The sequence below is a fragment of the Euprymna scolopes genome, chromosome 30 (genome assembly GCF_053919585.1).
Source record: "Euprymna scolopes isolate OS-2025 chromosome 30, ASM5391958v1, whole genome shotgun sequence".
Classification (NCBI taxonomy): Eukaryota; Metazoa; Mollusca; class Cephalopoda; order Sepiida; family Sepiolidae; genus Euprymna; species Euprymna scolopes.
The window spans coordinates 46,108,715-46,127,179 of record NC_136511.1 but is presented as its reverse complement, the minus strand read 5'-3'; the positions used below and the strand labels follow the sequence as shown (position 1 = coordinate 46,127,179).

Sequence of the window (18,465 nt, the reverse complement as noted above, 5' to 3'; positions counted from 1 at the left end):
GGACTACCCATTCCTGGAGTTGCTTTCCAGTAAACTATAACAGGGTTGGGTGCTTCTATATTATAATAATGAAAAAAATATTGAATTTCAAGTAATACAAATGATACCTATGTAATCATCATGTCATAAATAGTAACATATCCAAAAATTATGAAAAATGATGAAGTAGAAAAATAATTATTAATGGAAAAACATTTGGAAAATTTAGTGATTAGGTTTCCAAATCCACTGATTTGAATTAGAGAATTAACAGGAGAGTTAATTAAGTTTTCAATTTCTCACAAATTAGTTATTTTTTTTATAAAACAAAATAAAAAATCCAAACAGTTACAAAAAATTTTATTTTTAAAAACTTCACAAATTATGTATGTTATATTTATCGTTTTCTGAATAAATTCTCTCTGCTACACATTACGTTTCAACTGAGTTGCTTCCCTTTTTGTTTATGTCAATTGATCCAATATGTCTAACCCAGCATGTCACCTTATCGGAACTGTTTTTCATAAATAATTGTTTTTCTACCTTATTGATTTTGGTAATTTTTGGATATGTTACTATTTGCAATATGAAAATTATGTAGGTACCAATTGTTTTATTTGAAATTCAATATTTTTTCTTGATTTTAATATAGAAGCACCCAGGGTTGTTTTCGAATCTAATGTAAATAAGTTCTTGTTGAGCTGTCCTCTTAAATAATTAAATTCAATCATTATTGATTGTTACCTAACACTAGTCACTAGTCACCTGACAATTATTAACCCTTATTCTTAAGTGATCTTTAGACCTTGATAAGAGGTGACCCTCCATAGTAAAAAAAGAAAAGGAATTCAACATATTGAATGTGTTTTTCTATTTTAATAATATGAAGAAAAAAAAAATACTTAGATGTTTTTCTTGTCTGTTTTTCAGTTCGCTATTAACATTGGGGTCAAGTTCTACACTCCCGAGGAATACTTCCTGTCAGAAAAGCCAGCACCTTTCAACATGCCAGATTTTGATCCAGTGCGTGGATACATTTTTTTTTTTTCTTTCTTTCAGAGTTTTTGATTATTCACACCAATAGTCAGCTAGTGTCTTCCTTAGTTTTCTGCGTGACTGCTACTGGAACCGGTGGCTAGGCAAAACAGTACTTTCAATGTTTTTTGTTATTCATTATTTGTATTTTGAAGCAATTTATTAAAATAAAATATATTGAAAAGTATGCAAAAAAAAAAAACATAACAAAAATATACAGATAAAAATAACACAATTAGTCTTTATTTATGCTTTCAGTTTTTATTTATGCTTTCATTTTTTTTTAATTGAAATTTAAATATATGTTTATGAAATTATTAAAATAATTTTTTTTTATAATTGAAATTTTATATGTTTATAAAATTATTGAAATCAAAATATACTTTTCAATAACATCCTTTTCTATATTTTATTTCAATAAATCGCTTCAAATTACGAAATAATTATATAATAAAAAGAGCGAAGGTACTGTTTAGCTTTTTCATGAGTTCCAGTATCGCCACGCAGAAAATTATGGAAGACACTAGCTGACTATTATCGTATTCTCATCTTGATTGTTATGTTCACAACGTTAAAATAGATATAACCTCTGACCTTTTTCAGGTGCAGCTTTTCTAACTCAAAGCATCTATATGGAATTTCCAACTGAACCTTTTATTTAAGCCTAAGGGTAGATTGTTCTTGTTTTCTCAGCCATAATTGGGTAGAAGTGTTAAAGTAAATTTTATTTTATTTTCTTAATTAGTATCGACTCTAGTAAGGATTGAACTTTGGTGCAAGTCCATAACTACCCTCTGCCCCTTCATGAAAAAAACCCCCAAAAATATCAAAAATGAAGAAAAATCCTTATGGTTTACATTCCCATGACAGAAGAAAAATATTGTACACCAAAAATCATGTAAATTGATCAAATAGTTTTATTAAAAAAGAAAATCAAATTTTATAGCTGAAAGATTATCTGCAATCTCTTGATGCCATTTTGGCAGAACAAAAATGTATTTATATATAAAGTCAATGTTTGTTTGTTATAGAAATCAATATGTTAACAGAACATTCAAATAAGTTTAAATACAGCTTAGATTTTTCAAGAAACATTAAGATATTAAAATTTTCCTTTGATTCCATTGGGTCTCAAACTATTTTTTTTTTTTTTTTTAACTTGGGAGTCACCACTTATCAAGGCCCGAAGGCCACTTGAGGATGAAGGTTAAGGAATGTAAGGTTGTAGTGTAGTAATCGTTAATGGTGTAAATTGAGTAGAATTTTATTATTTATGGGGACAGCTCAATAAGAACTTGTTTACATTGGATTGTAAGGCTACCATGTTGTATTCAACTGGGAAGCAGGCCAGCAGAACAATGTTCCACAGGCAGGTAGTTCTGAGAAAGTTCATGGAATCTGCATTTAGATTAAAATAAGATTTTTTTATTTGAAATATTATGGTAAAAAAAAAATGGTTAGATTCATAAAATAATTGGAATATGTTGGAATGTAAAGAACGGAAATTCAGTTTTTTAAACAAATTTTGTTTGTTTTATAAAGCAAATATTAAATAAAAAACATCTGTAAAGAATATATTAAAAAAAAAATATTTTTATTGGTATTTTTAACATTGGAAATAAACAAATTTGTTTAGTTTTGTTAAAGCGGTTTATCATTTTTTAGCTGTTTGTCATTTTATAGCTGTTTGTGAGAATGTCATTTTTTTTTTATTATTCAACATTTTATTACACCTTTTTTTAACAATATTTTTTTTTATTATTCAACATTTTATTACACCTTTTTTTAACAATATTTTTTTTTTATTATTCAACATTTTATTACACCTTTTTTTAACAATATTTTTTTTATTATTCAACATTTTATTACACTTTTTTTAAACAATATATTTTTTTTCATATTATTTGGATTCTCCAGACTATTGTTCTCATCTTTAGTGTTATTTTCACAACATTTTCATCAATGTAACCTCTGACCTTCTTCAGGTGTATCTTGTCGAACTTGGGAATGTTTCTGTCAAACTCTGGAATCTGCACAGAATTCCGAATAGAACTCTTTATTTAATTTACAAGGATAGCATGCTTTCGTTCACGACTGTGTAGAAGTCTTAAGTGATTCACAATTGTATTTTGAGTGCCGGATGTATTGAGGATTGAACCTTCAACCTCAAGCAGAGTGTAATTTTACAATTGAATTTTACCAAGTACCTTATTCAGTATGCTATGATTGAGACATGGAAATGACACTTCAGATGAGAACAGTTGTCTGAAGAATCCAAATAATATGAATAACCAATCATTATCTAAAAAATTCAGAAACATAATTTTTTTTATTTTTGTTTTTGATAATACCATTAATGTAACAGTTTTTTTTTTGTTTATTAATTGACAAATGTTAGTTTTATCTTTCAAATCAAAAATTGTAAATGTGATTATATTTAAAAAAATTTTTTTTTTTTTAAATCTAAAAATATTCTAATTCATGTTATGTCTCTACATGGACAATGCTGGGTGAATACCACTAATAAATGAATAAATATGAGATCTTTTTTTTTATATATATATATTTTAACGTGAAAAAAAATCTTATATTTTCTGTACGTTCCACAACTTCAGTTTGCATGTGATTAAAATTATTTCCTTACTTTCTGTTGGCTTTTCAGCGCAGACTATCAAAGGCAGATCCTCTTACAGATCCTCTCAAAGCATCTCTCACCTTAAAAAAGCAAGAAGTAAGTAATCTATGAGTGTATTTAATATTTGTCAAATTGGTTACAAAAGAAAAAAAACAAACTTAATGCTTAACACTCAAGACTTGCTATTTCTGGTTAAGAACTAGTTCAGATGAAAGCGATGAAGGGCAAAAATTAGTTCCCGGTGTATTTTAGGTCAATGCATAAGAAAATCAAACTGATTTTTTTGCATTGGAAATTTATAATTTATTTTTTTATTCTAAATATTTTTCTTATAATTTGAGCATTTTCTTTTGTACAAATACTCAAAGAGAATATCTTTTTTTGTATTTACATATTTAATAGCAAAAATATGTTTTTGTACAAAATACTTAATAGTGAAAATATTTTTAATAATTTTTTTTTTTACATAATTTAATAAAAATGTGTTTTTGTCCTAAAATATGAATTTTGTAATTGGAAATTTAACTGTTTTTGTCTCTAAATAGTCAAATATGTTTTTATTACATACATATTTAATAAAGAAAATGTGTTTCTGTCCCAAAATAGTTGTCCCTTGTGCATTTTAACATCCCAGTGCAAATTTAGAAATCCATTCTTAATATGAAAGGGAAAGGGATTTGTTAATTCTTCTAAATACCATTTTAATGTTTTCAGTCATTCCTTTCGATAATTAATATTTTTTTTACATGGTGGTCTCCACTTATCAAGGCCTGGAGGCCACTTGGGGATAAGGGTTATTGCGTGTACAGTAATCAATGGGATAGTATCGTAGTAATTGTTAGTATTGGAGATTTGATAAAGTGTCTTACTTAAGGGGTCAGTTCATGAGGAATTTGTTTATGTTGGACTTGAAGACATCCAAGTTGTAGTCAGGTGGGAAACAGGTAAACGAAAGAGAGTTCCACAGGCGTGCACTTCTAAGAAAGAAGCTTTTTAAAGATGTCGATAAAACGTAGGTCAATTGTCAACGATTTTATCCATATTTGTTGCTAATCATAAAAAATTGTTTAACCAAAAACTGATTTTCGCCTTACACCGCTTTCTTCTGAACTACTTCCTAGTCTGAAGTGGCGAGTCTTCGGCATTATGCCATCATATCAAAACTGTTTCGTAAATTTAAGTTAATTTTTTCAAATGCTTTAGGATAATTTGGTAGATCTGAAAATAATGACATTTGTTTTTCTCAATCCAGTCTGGTTTCTGCGCTAATTTTTTTTTAATGAATGTGTACATCATAATTAAGTAACGATTTCATAATTTTTGAACACTAGAAAAAATCTTCCTCATTAATATCAAGAAGTTCTCTAAAAAGAAGCAGTAGATTTTATTAAAATGAGCTACCAAATGATGCGCTGATTAAAGTTAAGTCAAGAAACTTGAGACTAACTTTGGTTCATTCTGTTAATTCAAGTTACATCAATACAGCAGAAGTAGTGATCAGTACTATGATTTGTTCCTTCTAATTATAAAAATTCTAAACTTCAGATGATTTTTTTTTTGTCTGACTGTGTATATAGTATACATATACTAAAATAAAACACTAAATTGACACGAAAATCTAACACAAATGCAAAACAGTGAAAGGAAATTGATCACACAGCACAACAGTACAGCCTCATCTCAAACACAACTGAACCATACTGGACACAACTAAAGCCCCATGTTTCCACTAGCTGACAGAAACATAATGAGAAGCAAACGTGTTGTTAGTAGTTTTATTTTGCGAACTACATATAACAGTTGATGGTGGGTCATAGAGGAAACTTCAAATGCAAGCAGTTAAGCACCGTTCATGTGGAGCACATAAGCAAAGAAATGCTTTCAAATGGAACTAATGATATTCAAACGATCTTTACCTTCTCAACTGTAATTTATGTTAACTTATATACAATTTTACTCAAATTCCCAAGATTCCGATTGTTGATCCCAAGGTGAAAGCTGAAGTCCTAATGTTAATTGAAAATCGATGACTGTTAAATGTGTATAAATAAGAATATAAACATGTGAAATGACGAACTTCGACAACGGATACGGCGAGAATATCTTTTATTTGTGCTCCTTCTATCTACATGTATTTACAGTAATGGCAGCCGTACAACTTTTAGCCGAAAGCCACTTCATTAGCTGGTAGAGTCTTCAAGGAGATTACTCACATAGATTAACAATTCTCCCCCTCTATTCACTTTTTAGTTAATCTATATATATAAAAGGCAAAATATGTGTGTGTATGTCCGCAAAAGGCTTTTTTCCAAGGAAGCGATTGGTCGTCTCACTCCTTCTTAAAACTTTTTACATCATGTCTAAATCATAATATCTACGACTTTAGAACGGGGGGTCGTGCCTGTCTTTAATTTCCCCGACTTTTACGCTCTATTTTCGACATTTTTTTTCGATTGCCGCGTGTAGATTCGGCTTTTTCATATAAAAGCGAAATTAATTCGAAGCTGGCAGCATTGTTCCTGGTGCGATTACCGGGAACGTCCAAAAGCAATCAGCTTTGATCAATGCAGAGTTTCTCCTTATATCAGACAATTGCTATTCAATTTGGACAATCCCCTTTTTATGGGGAGCAGGTTTCCCCCCCCAACATCTTGGGGAAACAAAAAACCCAAAAAACTGCACCGCAGTAAATAAAAAACTGCCCCGCAGTGAAAGTTAACTCTGCTACTAATATTTGACCTCATTAAGTGCGGGCACCTGCCAATTCTTAATACTTAAATGAATTCAAACATCTTTCAGTTACTATTTCTTGCTGGCCGAGTGGTTAACGTCTCACATTTTTTTTTCACACTTTATTTTCCAACTTTGTCTCAAGGCTTTGGGTTCGATCCTTCTTATTTACCTACCAAAACTTTTTTTTTAACTACTCCCCCCCCCCCTTACACAAACAACCAGGCAACGATTTTTTAAGAAGTTTTAGGGTTATTACTTCGCTTATTTTTTTTGTTTTGATTTACCCAAAAGCACACACACCTCTAAACACCCGGGCAACGCCGGGTACCTCCGCTAGTCTATAATATAAATCTGACCTGTCTGTTTATATATATGTATGTATGTCTGCTTAAAACTTTCTACAGAGGCAATGGATTTTCACGAGATTGGTATCGTTTTGAAGCCTGAGACTTTGGACGACAAATATCAAAAAATTGGCTAAAAACATTAATTCCTTCACGCTCAACTGGGCACTTTTCTACAAGGGGGGGATCGCTTTTTACGCCAATATTTTCGAAAGTCATCCCCTCTTTTCGATTGACTAGCCTTAATTTAAACCTTCGCCACTTCCAGTTTGGTGATGGACGCAACGGCAAAGACGTCGCGTTTTTTTTTTTTTTTTTTTCACATTCTTTTCCTCCTTCGTGGTACGGGTTTGAGCCTGCCTGTCTGCCTACTACCACTTTTTTTTTTTTTTTTTTTTTTTTTTTTTTGCTCAATACACACCTCCAAACAACTGGGCAACGCTAGGCACATTTGCTAGTTTTCTGTTGTGGGGACATACACACCCTTATAATCACTAAGATGGACTTATCCATTAGCCATATAAGCAGCAAGTATAGACTGCTCAATAAGAGCTATCTGGATGTCGTATAGAGACGACTCCCCACGGACTTACTAATCTTCCTGTATCACTAACCCTGTTCTGGATATAAATGTTCTTCGTATTCTCACCAATCGTCGTGTTTTCCTACTTTCACCTTTCCAGACTCCACTACATTTTCATATAATCTGCAAAAGAAAAAAAAAAAACGGGGAAGGTATTTACATTATAGAGATTATTCCTGTCAGCAAAGAAATGGTTTAAAACGAAACAAACGATATTCAAATCATTTTTACCTTCCCAACTGTAATTTTTATTAACTTATAAAATGATTTTACTCAAATTCCGATCGTTGATCCCAAGGTGAAAGCTGAAATCATGGGAAAAATTCCCAGCAGTCGGATCCCTGACGTGATCGTACTTAAAAAAGTTGCTCTAACTGAGAAAAACTCTCATTTGGCACATTCGAGATGTCCTTAATAATCCCAGAAAATTTAGTTGTCGACTCGTGCCGTTATTTACGTTTGAAATATACAGGTTTTATATTTATGTTTATATGTGGATGTCATATGTAAGTTATAAAGATTGAAGAAATTTGACTGTGTGATATTGCATCAATGTTTGCAATTACGGCACATCAACCATTTTGGGGAGGGTTTATAAAAACTAAACCGAACGTACTTTTTATATCTTAACTCTCATGCGTTTTGGTTGTGTCCCTGAATGGTTTGTGTTTCACCGTTCATCGGATCTGGAATAAATGGGTTTTATCAATGCAAAGCAACAGACGCAAGTTTCATTTCTTTCTGGACAAATGGGTTTTATTCAGTCCTCATAGTTTTCCACGATTGAAGTAACGTCATTGTTTCTCATTTTTAGAAGGAGGGTGGGGGGGTCCTTATTTTACTATAGTTTTAGCTGCTATTTATTTCTATCTCGTCGCCTCCATGAAAACTTTGTCGATCCATACTCTCAGGGAATCAGAGACAGACCTTTTCTGATCTGTTTTCTTTGACTCTCTGAAACAGACTCTTTTGCTAATTTGTATGAATCTTCCCCCAAAATCACGTTCCACGAATCGTTCTGTCATGCGCCACTCCACATCACGCTATGTCTCTCTAATTTTGTTATGACACTTTTTTATAAACAAACAATCTGCCTTTACATGAGTTTTGACATATGACATCTTTGTTTTGTAATGAGTACATATATCAAAGATTTTTCTGTATTTTAAAGGGGGGGGGGGCTTTCTGGACATAAACTGAAAAATTAGAGATTATCTAAATCTGTCAATAATATATTACAGGGAAAAATAGTTTCATGCCTTTTTTTTTTTTAGTGCAAAGTGGAATATAAACTACCTCAACTGAAACCGAAAGGGATTATGACACAACATGAACAACATTTTCATCTGCTTTCGCATACATATACAACGCGTTTCGAAAATTATGCTGTAATGACCTGTTTCACATTTTTTGTGAATTCATTGGTGTACATTATCAGCGTTGTCTGGATAATATTTATCAATTTGAACATTTGAGATAGTGAGTTTTTCAATTATGTCTAATATTCTGTTCAAATAAGTAATTTTTAATCATTCATTGCTTTGAAAAGAATTCAAAAACTTAATAACTCTAACCAGCGTTTTGTACTGTAGATATAAAAAAAACAAAAAAAAAACTCCAGTTTTGCAAACAAACAATATGATTTGATTAAAATATGATTTGATTGAAATATGATTTGATTAAAATATGATTTGATTAAAATATGATTTGATTAAAATATGATTTGATTAAAATATGATTTGATTAAAATATGATTTGATTAAAAGCTTTTATGAATTTTTATTTAAACTGTTTCTCTTTATTTTATATATTTTTTTTTTTGTAGATGGTTATCTTTGTTGGATTTCCAGCATGTAAGTAATTGCAGTTCTTTTTAATTTTTTTTTTATTAACTAATGGGTAACTATTTATCAAGGCCAAGAGGCTACTCAAGCATAAGAATTAAAAAGATTGTCAATTGAACAACGAAGAAAACCACTATGTAAGAATTTTGGAAACAATGCATGGAATGATCAAAATTTGCTTATCCAAGAGGATAACTCAACAAGTATTTCATGTTGTAATCAGTTGGAAGGCAGCCCCATAGTATTTTGTTCCACAGATGGGATGTTCTAGGAAAGAAACTTTGTTGATAGAAGATTCCATAAACCGTGATTGTAGCTAGACTAGTTCTTGCTGTGAATGTTTTACAGAGGGGAGTGTCAGGAATTGGAGCTCAGTCAAGTGTGATACTATCGATGTTCTCCTTGTTGTCCTTGACCCAAGTGTTAGGAAGTGGGGGAGAAAAAGAAATATGACACACAAAAAAGGAAATCAGTTTATCAGAAGAATGATGGAGAGGAAGTTGTTCACCAAGGCACACAACGGAAAGCTGAATAGGATTGTTAATCAAGGTGTGACGGATAAACAACTGGACAGATTTAGAATTAATTTACAAACAGTTTTAGATGTGATGGTTAGTTTTTGCAACAATTGGGGACAGTCTTTGGTTTGTGACAGTTGATGACAAAATTGAAGACAGTTTTCATTTGAACACAGTTGAAGGTGTTGTATATTGAAGGGGACAACTCTTGGTTTTTAGTTAGAAATAAAATAATTAGGATCGAATATTGAAGAAGAATTCTGGAATTGAAGGTGGTCATTAAAAATTAAGATGAATGCATTTTAGTTAGATACGATTCCAGGAATGCATTGAATTATCCATTGTAGTATGGAATGCAAGAGAAATAACTTATACAACAAAGAATGCAGAAAACAGAAAGTTGTGTTGGTTTAATTTCGGTCAGGAGCATAAATAATGGAACAATGGAACTAAAGAATATCCACAGAGAAAATCTGGAACTTGTGTTGCCAGAACACATGTTGGAAGTATGTGCATGGAATTCACATGTCTGGCCTGCGTGCTGACGTCACAAAGAAGTATAGAATTAATATATACATTTAAGGTAGACTAGAAAAGAGGCAGTCCGAGGCAGTCGATCGGAGGAATCCAAGTGAGTCGGAAAGACTGACTGAAAATTCTTAGGAAGTGAAGAGGGTCAGGAAAAGATGACAATGTAGCAACGTAGCAGGCACCTAATTTCAATCACCAGCTGGATTAATAAATGTCTTGAATTTCAGGGGTGGCATGTTCTCGTTCAGTCAGCCATGACTGAGTAGAAATCCTAAGTAATTTGCAATTGTATTCTGAGTATCACCCACACTGAGGATTGAAACTTCAACCTCCAGGTTCCTGCAGACAATTTTATTATGAATTTTGGGAACTCTCAACCTGTTCTTGTTTTTTAGATGTGAAATTTTATTACTTATCACTATAAATAACTAATTGTTATTACAGATTATTACATATATATATATATATATATATATATATATATATATATGTCATCCATATGCAGTACTGTTTCATTGTATCATAAGTCATCAGTGTGACTAGACTAGCACCTTTCCCTAGCTGGGGATTGCGTTGATAGTCGGCAGTTCTACCCACCGGCCCATGGGATTGGTGCCTGCAAACGATCTCATCAAATGTCCATTTAAATAGACATTCGCCTACTGCTTTTACATTGCTTGAGCTGCTTGTTTATTTACAAACAAACAATGAAGCTCAGCTTATATATATATATATTCAATCTTTTGACTGAAATCTTCACAAAGATTCTCAAGTTCAACAAGATACCCCTGAAGTAGGTTGGAAGTTACATCAAGGAAAAGTTGTGAAAATAACACTCAAGATGAGAACAGTATTCCAAATAATTCAAATAATCCATAGAATGACATTAAAAATATTCTGTTATGATTATTCTTATTTTTTTGTTTGTTTCCAGCTGGAAAATCCACGTTTGTACAGACGCATTTTAAACCTGCAGGATATGTCCATGCGAATAGAGTAAGTAGACGAAATATACAAAAGTTTAATTGATCATAAAAAAAATGCTCTTTTCCTTCATGCAGTTTTGGAATTAAAGGTGCTGTGATTGTTTATAACTCTTGGGTGAGCCACACTAGGCAATTTCTCCTATCGACATAAAAAGAAACAAAAAATAAGACTGAAAGATAGCAGGAAAAGAAATGGAAAGTAACTCTGTAAAAACAACAGCTCAAATAATGAACAATAAAAAATTTTGGTGCAGAATTTAGCCTAATTTAAAAAAAAGAAAAAGGAAATACAGAAAATGTTTATGATGTATGTACCCAGCATAGAACAAAAATTTCATATTCCAAAAATCACAAAGTAATCACATAGTTTGTTTATTTTTTTTTAAATAAAAAGATAAAATTTTATGATAAAGCAAAAAGGGACTGTTTTGCATCACCCTCTTGAAATATATAAGTGCAGGTAACTTCACAATAATTCAAACTTGCGAGATCAGCCTTAATACTATCTCACAATAATCACTTAAAATTATTGATTTTCTTTATAAAAAAAACTACTTGATCAATTTGCATGATTTTTGGAGTATGACATTTTCATTCTGTGATAGTTTGGTTTCAGCATAAAGAATTTTCTGTATTTTTTTCTTTTGACTAAATTGAATTGTGGATAAGAATCTAAATTATTTTTTAATATTTCTTTTGTTGAAAAAAATAATAGAATACCATATCAACTTAAAGTTATGTATATTTTGAAGCAGAGTATTTTATTTAGCAAATGAATTAATATTTCATTTACCTTTTAAAAATTAGAAAAATGTTTAAATCCATGTTCGAAATTGCTAAAAAATTTGAAGTTTGCAGATTGTAAACAATGCAATTTAAAAATTAAATAAAAGTTGACCCACCCCTCCTCATCTCAAATTTTCCCCAGTGAACATTTTTTTTTTTTTTAAATATTTTCACTAAATAGTAGTTGAATGATGGGAGATTTCATCCTTCAAATCTGAGTGAAATTGAAACAATATCAGTTATCTGTCCATAATAGTTACCGTATGTACTTGTGTATAGGTCAATTTTTTTCACTTTTTATTTCTGTTTTTCCTTTTTTTTTTTCTTTTTTACTCACTCCAAATCTTCTCACCAAGAAGAGAAATAAAAAGTAAAAAAAGAAAAGAAAAAAAAAACAAAAGGAAAAACAGAAATAAAAAGGAAAAAAAAACAAAAACAAAAGGAAAAACAGAAATAAAAAGTAAAAAAAGAAAAGAAAAAAAAAACAAAAGGAAAAACAGAAATAAAAAGTAAACAAAAGATTGACATATACACAAGTACGGTAATATGATCCATCCAGCACATAGTCACTTTCTGTTGGCTAAGAGGGCGATGAATATGTTCAGGGGATTAAGCCTGAGCCCAGGAACACATATTCTGCTCTAGTGTGCACATTCAAGTAACAGTGTGTCTCATCACTAAAGAAAATCCAATCCAACAAGCCAGGATAGTTTTCAATCCATTTAAATCAAAAATAATCTTCACAAAATGTTTCTCGTTCTGTTTTATTATGATCGGTTTACTTCTGCAAGATCTGAATTTTGTAAGGAAAAAGATTAAGGTCATCACGGAGGATCCACTAGACTGATATTCTTGAAATGCCAGTTTCTTATAAAAGACAGTGTATTAATTTTCTGGGAGACTCCTCAAAGTGTTCCTGTAAATTCTGAATATTTTCAGGAATTATGACTGAACAATGTCAACCACTGTGGACTTTGTGGATATCTGCCACATTTTTTGTTTCCCGAAATTTGGCTACGACCAGGTACATTGTTTCATTCCAAGATATTTCTTGCATTGCTGTTGTGGCAAACTACACCTCGATGGATTTTTATCCACTGCTGCATAGTATAGCATTCAGTTGCATCCATATTGGTTTTAAAAGAATCTCCCATGTCTACTGTCTACGCCACTTGTAAAATATAGAAAAATATTGCAAAAAACAACTTTGGCATGAAAAAGCAAAATAGGGTGGTGCTTTTTTTTTTTTTTTTTTGTACCAAACTGTATATTTATTTTTATTAGAAATTTGGTTCATTCTAAGAAAATGAAAAAAAAATTTACTTTGTTGAAAAGTGAACCAAATTGCAATAACACCTCATTTTTTTAATTACTTTTCATTTAAAGAAAAACTTTTTAAAAATTTGTTGGTGCTTGTCCAGAAATCCCCCTATATTAAAAAAGCAAAAATAAAGAAAAATCTGTATGGTGTTTATACCTGTGACAGAAAGAAAATGTGGACCAAGTAAAGAATAGATACCTTGTAGCAGACGCCGCCGCCTGGCGGTGACAAGCGCACATTTCAACTAACACCTGTGATTCGACCTTGACATTGGCACAAGCACATGGCGTCTGTTGTTTGTAAACACGTCAAATAGCAAACATGCTCGAATATTCGCCAGCAATTTTCTTTTTTTTAAATATATTTACAAAACTGTTGAAGATTTAAAAGAAAAAAAATATATTTACAAAGCATTTTTTTTAAGTAAGTAACAAAACGAATGTATTTAAATAAATGGGTGTCTTTCTGTTTCGGATTTTTGCGACCAAGATTGATTTTTATGTACTGTGTCGAAAAAATTCGAAACAGAAAGACACCCATTTATTTAAATATCTTTTATTTAAATACGTTCGTTTTGTTACTTACTTAAAAAAAAATGTTTTGTAAATATATATTTTTTCTTTTAAATCTTCAAAAGTTTTGTAAATATATTTAAAAAAAAAATTGTTGCCGAATATTCAAGCATGTTTGCTATTTGACATGTTTACAAAAAACCGACGCCATGTGCTTATGCCAATGTCAAGGTCGAATCACCGGTGTTAGTTGAAATGTGCGCTTGTCACCGCCAGGCAGCGTCGTCTGCTACAGGGTATCTATTCTTTACTTGGTCCCAAAATGTTATACACCAAAAATCATGTAAATTGAGCGAGTAGTTTTATTTTTAAATAAGAAAATCAAATTGTGTTCTTTAGAATTAAACCTATTTTCAAAGCAAAAATACAGAAAAATCCTTAAAAAAACTTTCTGATGTATGTACTTGTTGCAGAACAAAGGTGTTATATTCCAAAAATATTGTAAAGTGATCAAGTATTTTTTTAACTAAAAAAATCAAATTTTATGACAAAATGAAACGTTATGTTTTGATTTGCCATTTTTAATAAGGGGAGACAACTCAATTCGAACTATTAAGATAAAAAGCAGCCTTGTAAGCTAGAATTTTCTGTTATCGCTAAAAACCTTAAAAAGTGATTTTCTTTGTAAAAACAAAAACTACTTGATCAATTTAGGATTTTTGGAATATGACATCTTTGTTCCATAATGGGTACGTACATCAAAAATTTTTCTGCAGTTTATTTTTTTTAGAATAGGTTTTATTATAAACTAGTGGCTGCACCATGTCGACACACACAATGCCGAATCAAACAAAATCGACTACACTCAACATCAAACACACTCAACGCTATCTTATCATCAACACTTACCTTGTGAACTTGGAGTATGGAAAATTCCATATGCACAAAACAAAATCACTGAAAAAACAAAAATACCATAACTAAGAGTAAAGATAATAAGTAAACGGATAAAATGATGGTTAAAATTACACGAACTTGCCAAGATTCGAACCTGGAATCTTCTGATCCGTAGTTAGACGCGTTATCCATTGCGCTACAAGTCCTATCCGTATGCTGAAAAATGTTAGACAGTGCTAAATTCCATTGAGATGGACAGGTAACTTTTTCGGCAATTGCACGAAACAGCCCAAAAGCTCTTATTTTGGGCTTTTTGTGTGACTCGGCGTTATTTGTTACGAACCATATATAGATAAGGACAATTTAGAGACTCACACCTTTCAGGAAAAAAAGAATATTTCAATTCGATGCATCCGTTTGAAAGTTTTATTGGTATATATACACACACACACACACGTAAATAAATAAATGAACATTTAGAATTTTATTAATTTGATGATTTCTATTTTTAATGCAATTAATTTAATTTTGTCTTTTCTTTTATTGATTAGTTTCATTTCGATGATTTCACGTAGTGAATAGGAATTGTGAAATGATAGTTTAAAATAATCACAATGTGCCTTTCAGCATTAACTAAAGCATAAATAGGATTGGTATTCCATAAAAAAGAAAAAAACAAAGCCATATTTTAGTTTATCTATATATATAAAAGTGAAAATGTGTGTACGTATGTTCGCTTTTTGTGTATGTCCAAGAAAGGCTTTTTTCAGAGAAGCGCTCGGTCGGCTCACAACTTCTTAAAACTTTTTATATCACATATAAATCATAATATCTCGAGTTAACAACGGAGCTCGCCTGTCTATTTAATTTGCTCAACTTCAGGAATATAAATATTCAACAGTTTTCGCTCGCCGCATGTGGATTAGGCTTTTTCGTATAATAAAAGCGACACTAATTCTGGCGGTATTTTTCCGGCTATTGCCGGAAATGTCCGAAAGCAATCAGCTTTAATCAATGTGGAAATATTTACCTTATATCAGACAATTGCTATTCAATTTGAACAAGGGGAGCTGGTCCTCTCCCCCCCAACATCTTTGGAAAATTAAAAAAAAAAAAAAAGCGTTCTCGCAGTAAATGAAATACCCCGCAGTCAAAGTTGACCTCATTAAGTCATTAAAACGGGCACCTACCAAATCTAAGTAATTAAATAAATTCAAATGTGTTCCCCTTAGTATTGCGCAGTGGCCCAATGGTTAACGTCGCATGTTTTTTTTTTCACACTTTAATTTCCAACTTCACCTCAAGGGTTCGGGTTCGATCCTCATACTCACCTACCGAAACTTTTTTTAAATTTTACCCCACCCTCCCTCGGAGTTTTGATTTACCTCCAAACACCCAAGCAACGCCGGGTACTCCCCGCTAGTCATTGATAAATGTTGAATTTTGTCTCATTTCAGGATACGCTTGGTTCTTGGCAGAAGTGTGCCGAGTTATGTAGACGTTCATTAACAACTGGCAAAAGTGTGGTTGTCGACAACACGAATCCTGATGTTGAATCACGCAAGAGGTAAGTAAAAGATAAGACACACATTTAAGGTATGGTGGTCCATATTTAGATTTTGACTTAATTAAAAAAATAATGTACAGAAAAATCTTTATGATGTACGTGCTCGTTGTGGAGCGGAAGATATCATATTCCAAAAATCATGTAAATTGAATACATTTTTTTTTTTTTTTTTTTTTTTTTTTTGCAACTTAAAAAAAATCAAAATTTACGATTTTTATATATACAAAGTTTTAATTATTTTGAATACTAACAAAATCTTTTTAGTCAAATTGAGTTGTTGTCCTTGAATTTAGCCATTAATACACCAATATGAAGAAATAAATGGATGAAAACAAAAAGTATTTTTAGAAGGCTTGAACAATGCAGGAATGTACAGTTGTTGTGTGAAGATAAATAAATAAATGAATAATAAATAATTAACAGATAATTCAATTTTTTTATTTTTATTTATTATATATATATATATATATATATATATATATATATATATATATAGATAGTGCGTTTGGCAATTACGTTTGACAGTTCTGTGAACGGGAGTGTTTCCATAAACATTGACATATATTTCTTACCTATTTTTGAGATGATGATTTTCACAAAGCTCTTATGATATATAAATGCACAATACCTTTCTGTTGAAAAACATAACTCGAAGACGCAGATGCAGAAGATGGTGATGTTTATTTTTCCATACGACCGGTCAATGGCTTTGCATCAAGGAATTCAAGTCTTGCATGATTCTTCTTCTAACCCTGCTTCCAAGTTTCTATATCAGTTCTGCCTCTGACTCCTCCCTTCTCCCCTGACTGACTGAGTCCCCGACTGACTATATTGAGACCCACGACGTCATTGCATGACCAACACGTGCATATTAGACACATGGCATGGCATGCCTCTGTGTTTAAACATGCATTGTTACTCACGTTTCAAACATGCGCGATTTGCACGTTTTGAAACCATTTCTGACGACCAGGAAATTTCCCATTCTCTTTGTTTTACAAAAGAATTTAACCTACTTGTTAATTCTCTAACTGATATTTTTATTATGCATTCTTTCTAAGAATGTGAATAGATTTTCCAGCCAAATTTTATTTATAAAATACTTTAAAAGAATTAACAATTTAACTGGACATTCCATTTAAAACCTACTGTTCTTTAAAACTTATCTACAGGGTTCGATTCCCGTTTTATCTGATATCATTTTCATTTAACTAATTCTCTTTTTTTTACTTACATGAAAAGGGGACATCCCTTTTCATGTAACATATCTACCTGAATTTTAACGGTGGGTGGTATTTAGGTCCTTTCCTGTAATAACTCGTCAGTGGAGAAATGAAAACAGTTCTATGGAAATTAACAATACAATGATTTGTTTAACAATTTACAACTAGTAGAATTATTATGAGGTTTCAATTGTTTGCTGCGAAGTCGATTCTATCCTTGAGTTAGCTAGGGGCAGATAATTTTTGGAAAAATCAATCAATACGTCAAAATTATCTTTTTCCGAAGGAGATAACTTTAGAGTACAAAAGAGTTTTCTCCCTTTAAATAGAAAAGAATTAAAAGTATTATTAGGTGGCTTATATCTCTATCTAATAGAGGGGAAAGATGAAAGTAACACAACAGGTCAAACCCCAGGAGATTTCCTTGGGTCACGAGCACATTGATCTTAGTGGCTGCACCGGTGTCCGTGTAGATCTTGACAGTTCCAGCTCCACAGCATGTCTGGGTCTCGCCTCCTATCGTGGTGACTTTGATCTTCCTCTTAGTCCAACTTGGACACAGCCTGGCGCTCACTATAGTATGCGAACAGCCCGAGTCGAGAAGTGCTGAGCAGGGTATCCTGTTTACGTAGACGGTCATCACTGGTTGCGCCTTGTTCAAATTTTGCTCGGGGAGCAGGGCGGCGCTGACGTCCTCTTCCCTGATACGTTTCCTGCATAGTTTTGGGCTAGATGCCTCAAACCGCCACACTTAAAACAGCGCACACGCCCCCTGTTGGTGCAATTCCTTGCAAAATGTCCGCGTCGGCCGCAGCAAAAACATTTCCCATTGCTTGCAGGGTTCTGATTCGGAATCTCCCGAGCGCCAATCTGGCCTGTCTGTGTCGCCATCACAACTGGTTCCCCCAGGTCCTCCTCATCTTTGATGATGGCTCGAGCACGTTCCATCAAGTGTTCCATGGTCGTTGTTG

The 18,465-nt window shown here is 32.1% G+C and overlaps 1 protein-coding gene and 1 non-coding gene across 2 annotated transcripts in view; one reads left to right on the top strand and one right to left on the bottom strand.

The window, feature by feature from the left end:
• The window catches only part of LOC145254788 (uncharacterized protein F21D5.5-like), a 69,292-nt gene that overhangs the window by 41,946 nt on the left and 8,881 nt on the right, over positions 1 to 18,465 (top strand). Inside the window, exons 10-14 of the mRNA XM_080113575.1 lie at positions 910 to 1,002; positions 3,677 to 3,745; positions 9,135 to 9,162; positions 11,137 to 11,198; positions 16,162 to 16,271. Of these exons, the coding sequence (XP_079969701.1) occupies positions 910 to 1,002; positions 3,677 to 3,745; positions 9,135 to 9,162; positions 11,137 to 11,198; positions 16,162 to 16,271 (362 nt within the window). The remainder of the gene's footprint in view (positions 1 to 909; positions 1,003 to 3,676; positions 3,746 to 9,134; positions 9,163 to 11,136; positions 11,199 to 16,161; positions 16,272 to 18,465) is intronic.
• On the bottom strand, positions 14,838 to 14,910 carry Trnar-acg (transfer RNA arginine (anticodon ACG)). The gene has a single exon. It is a non-coding gene; the product is annotated as a tRNA-Arg (tRNA).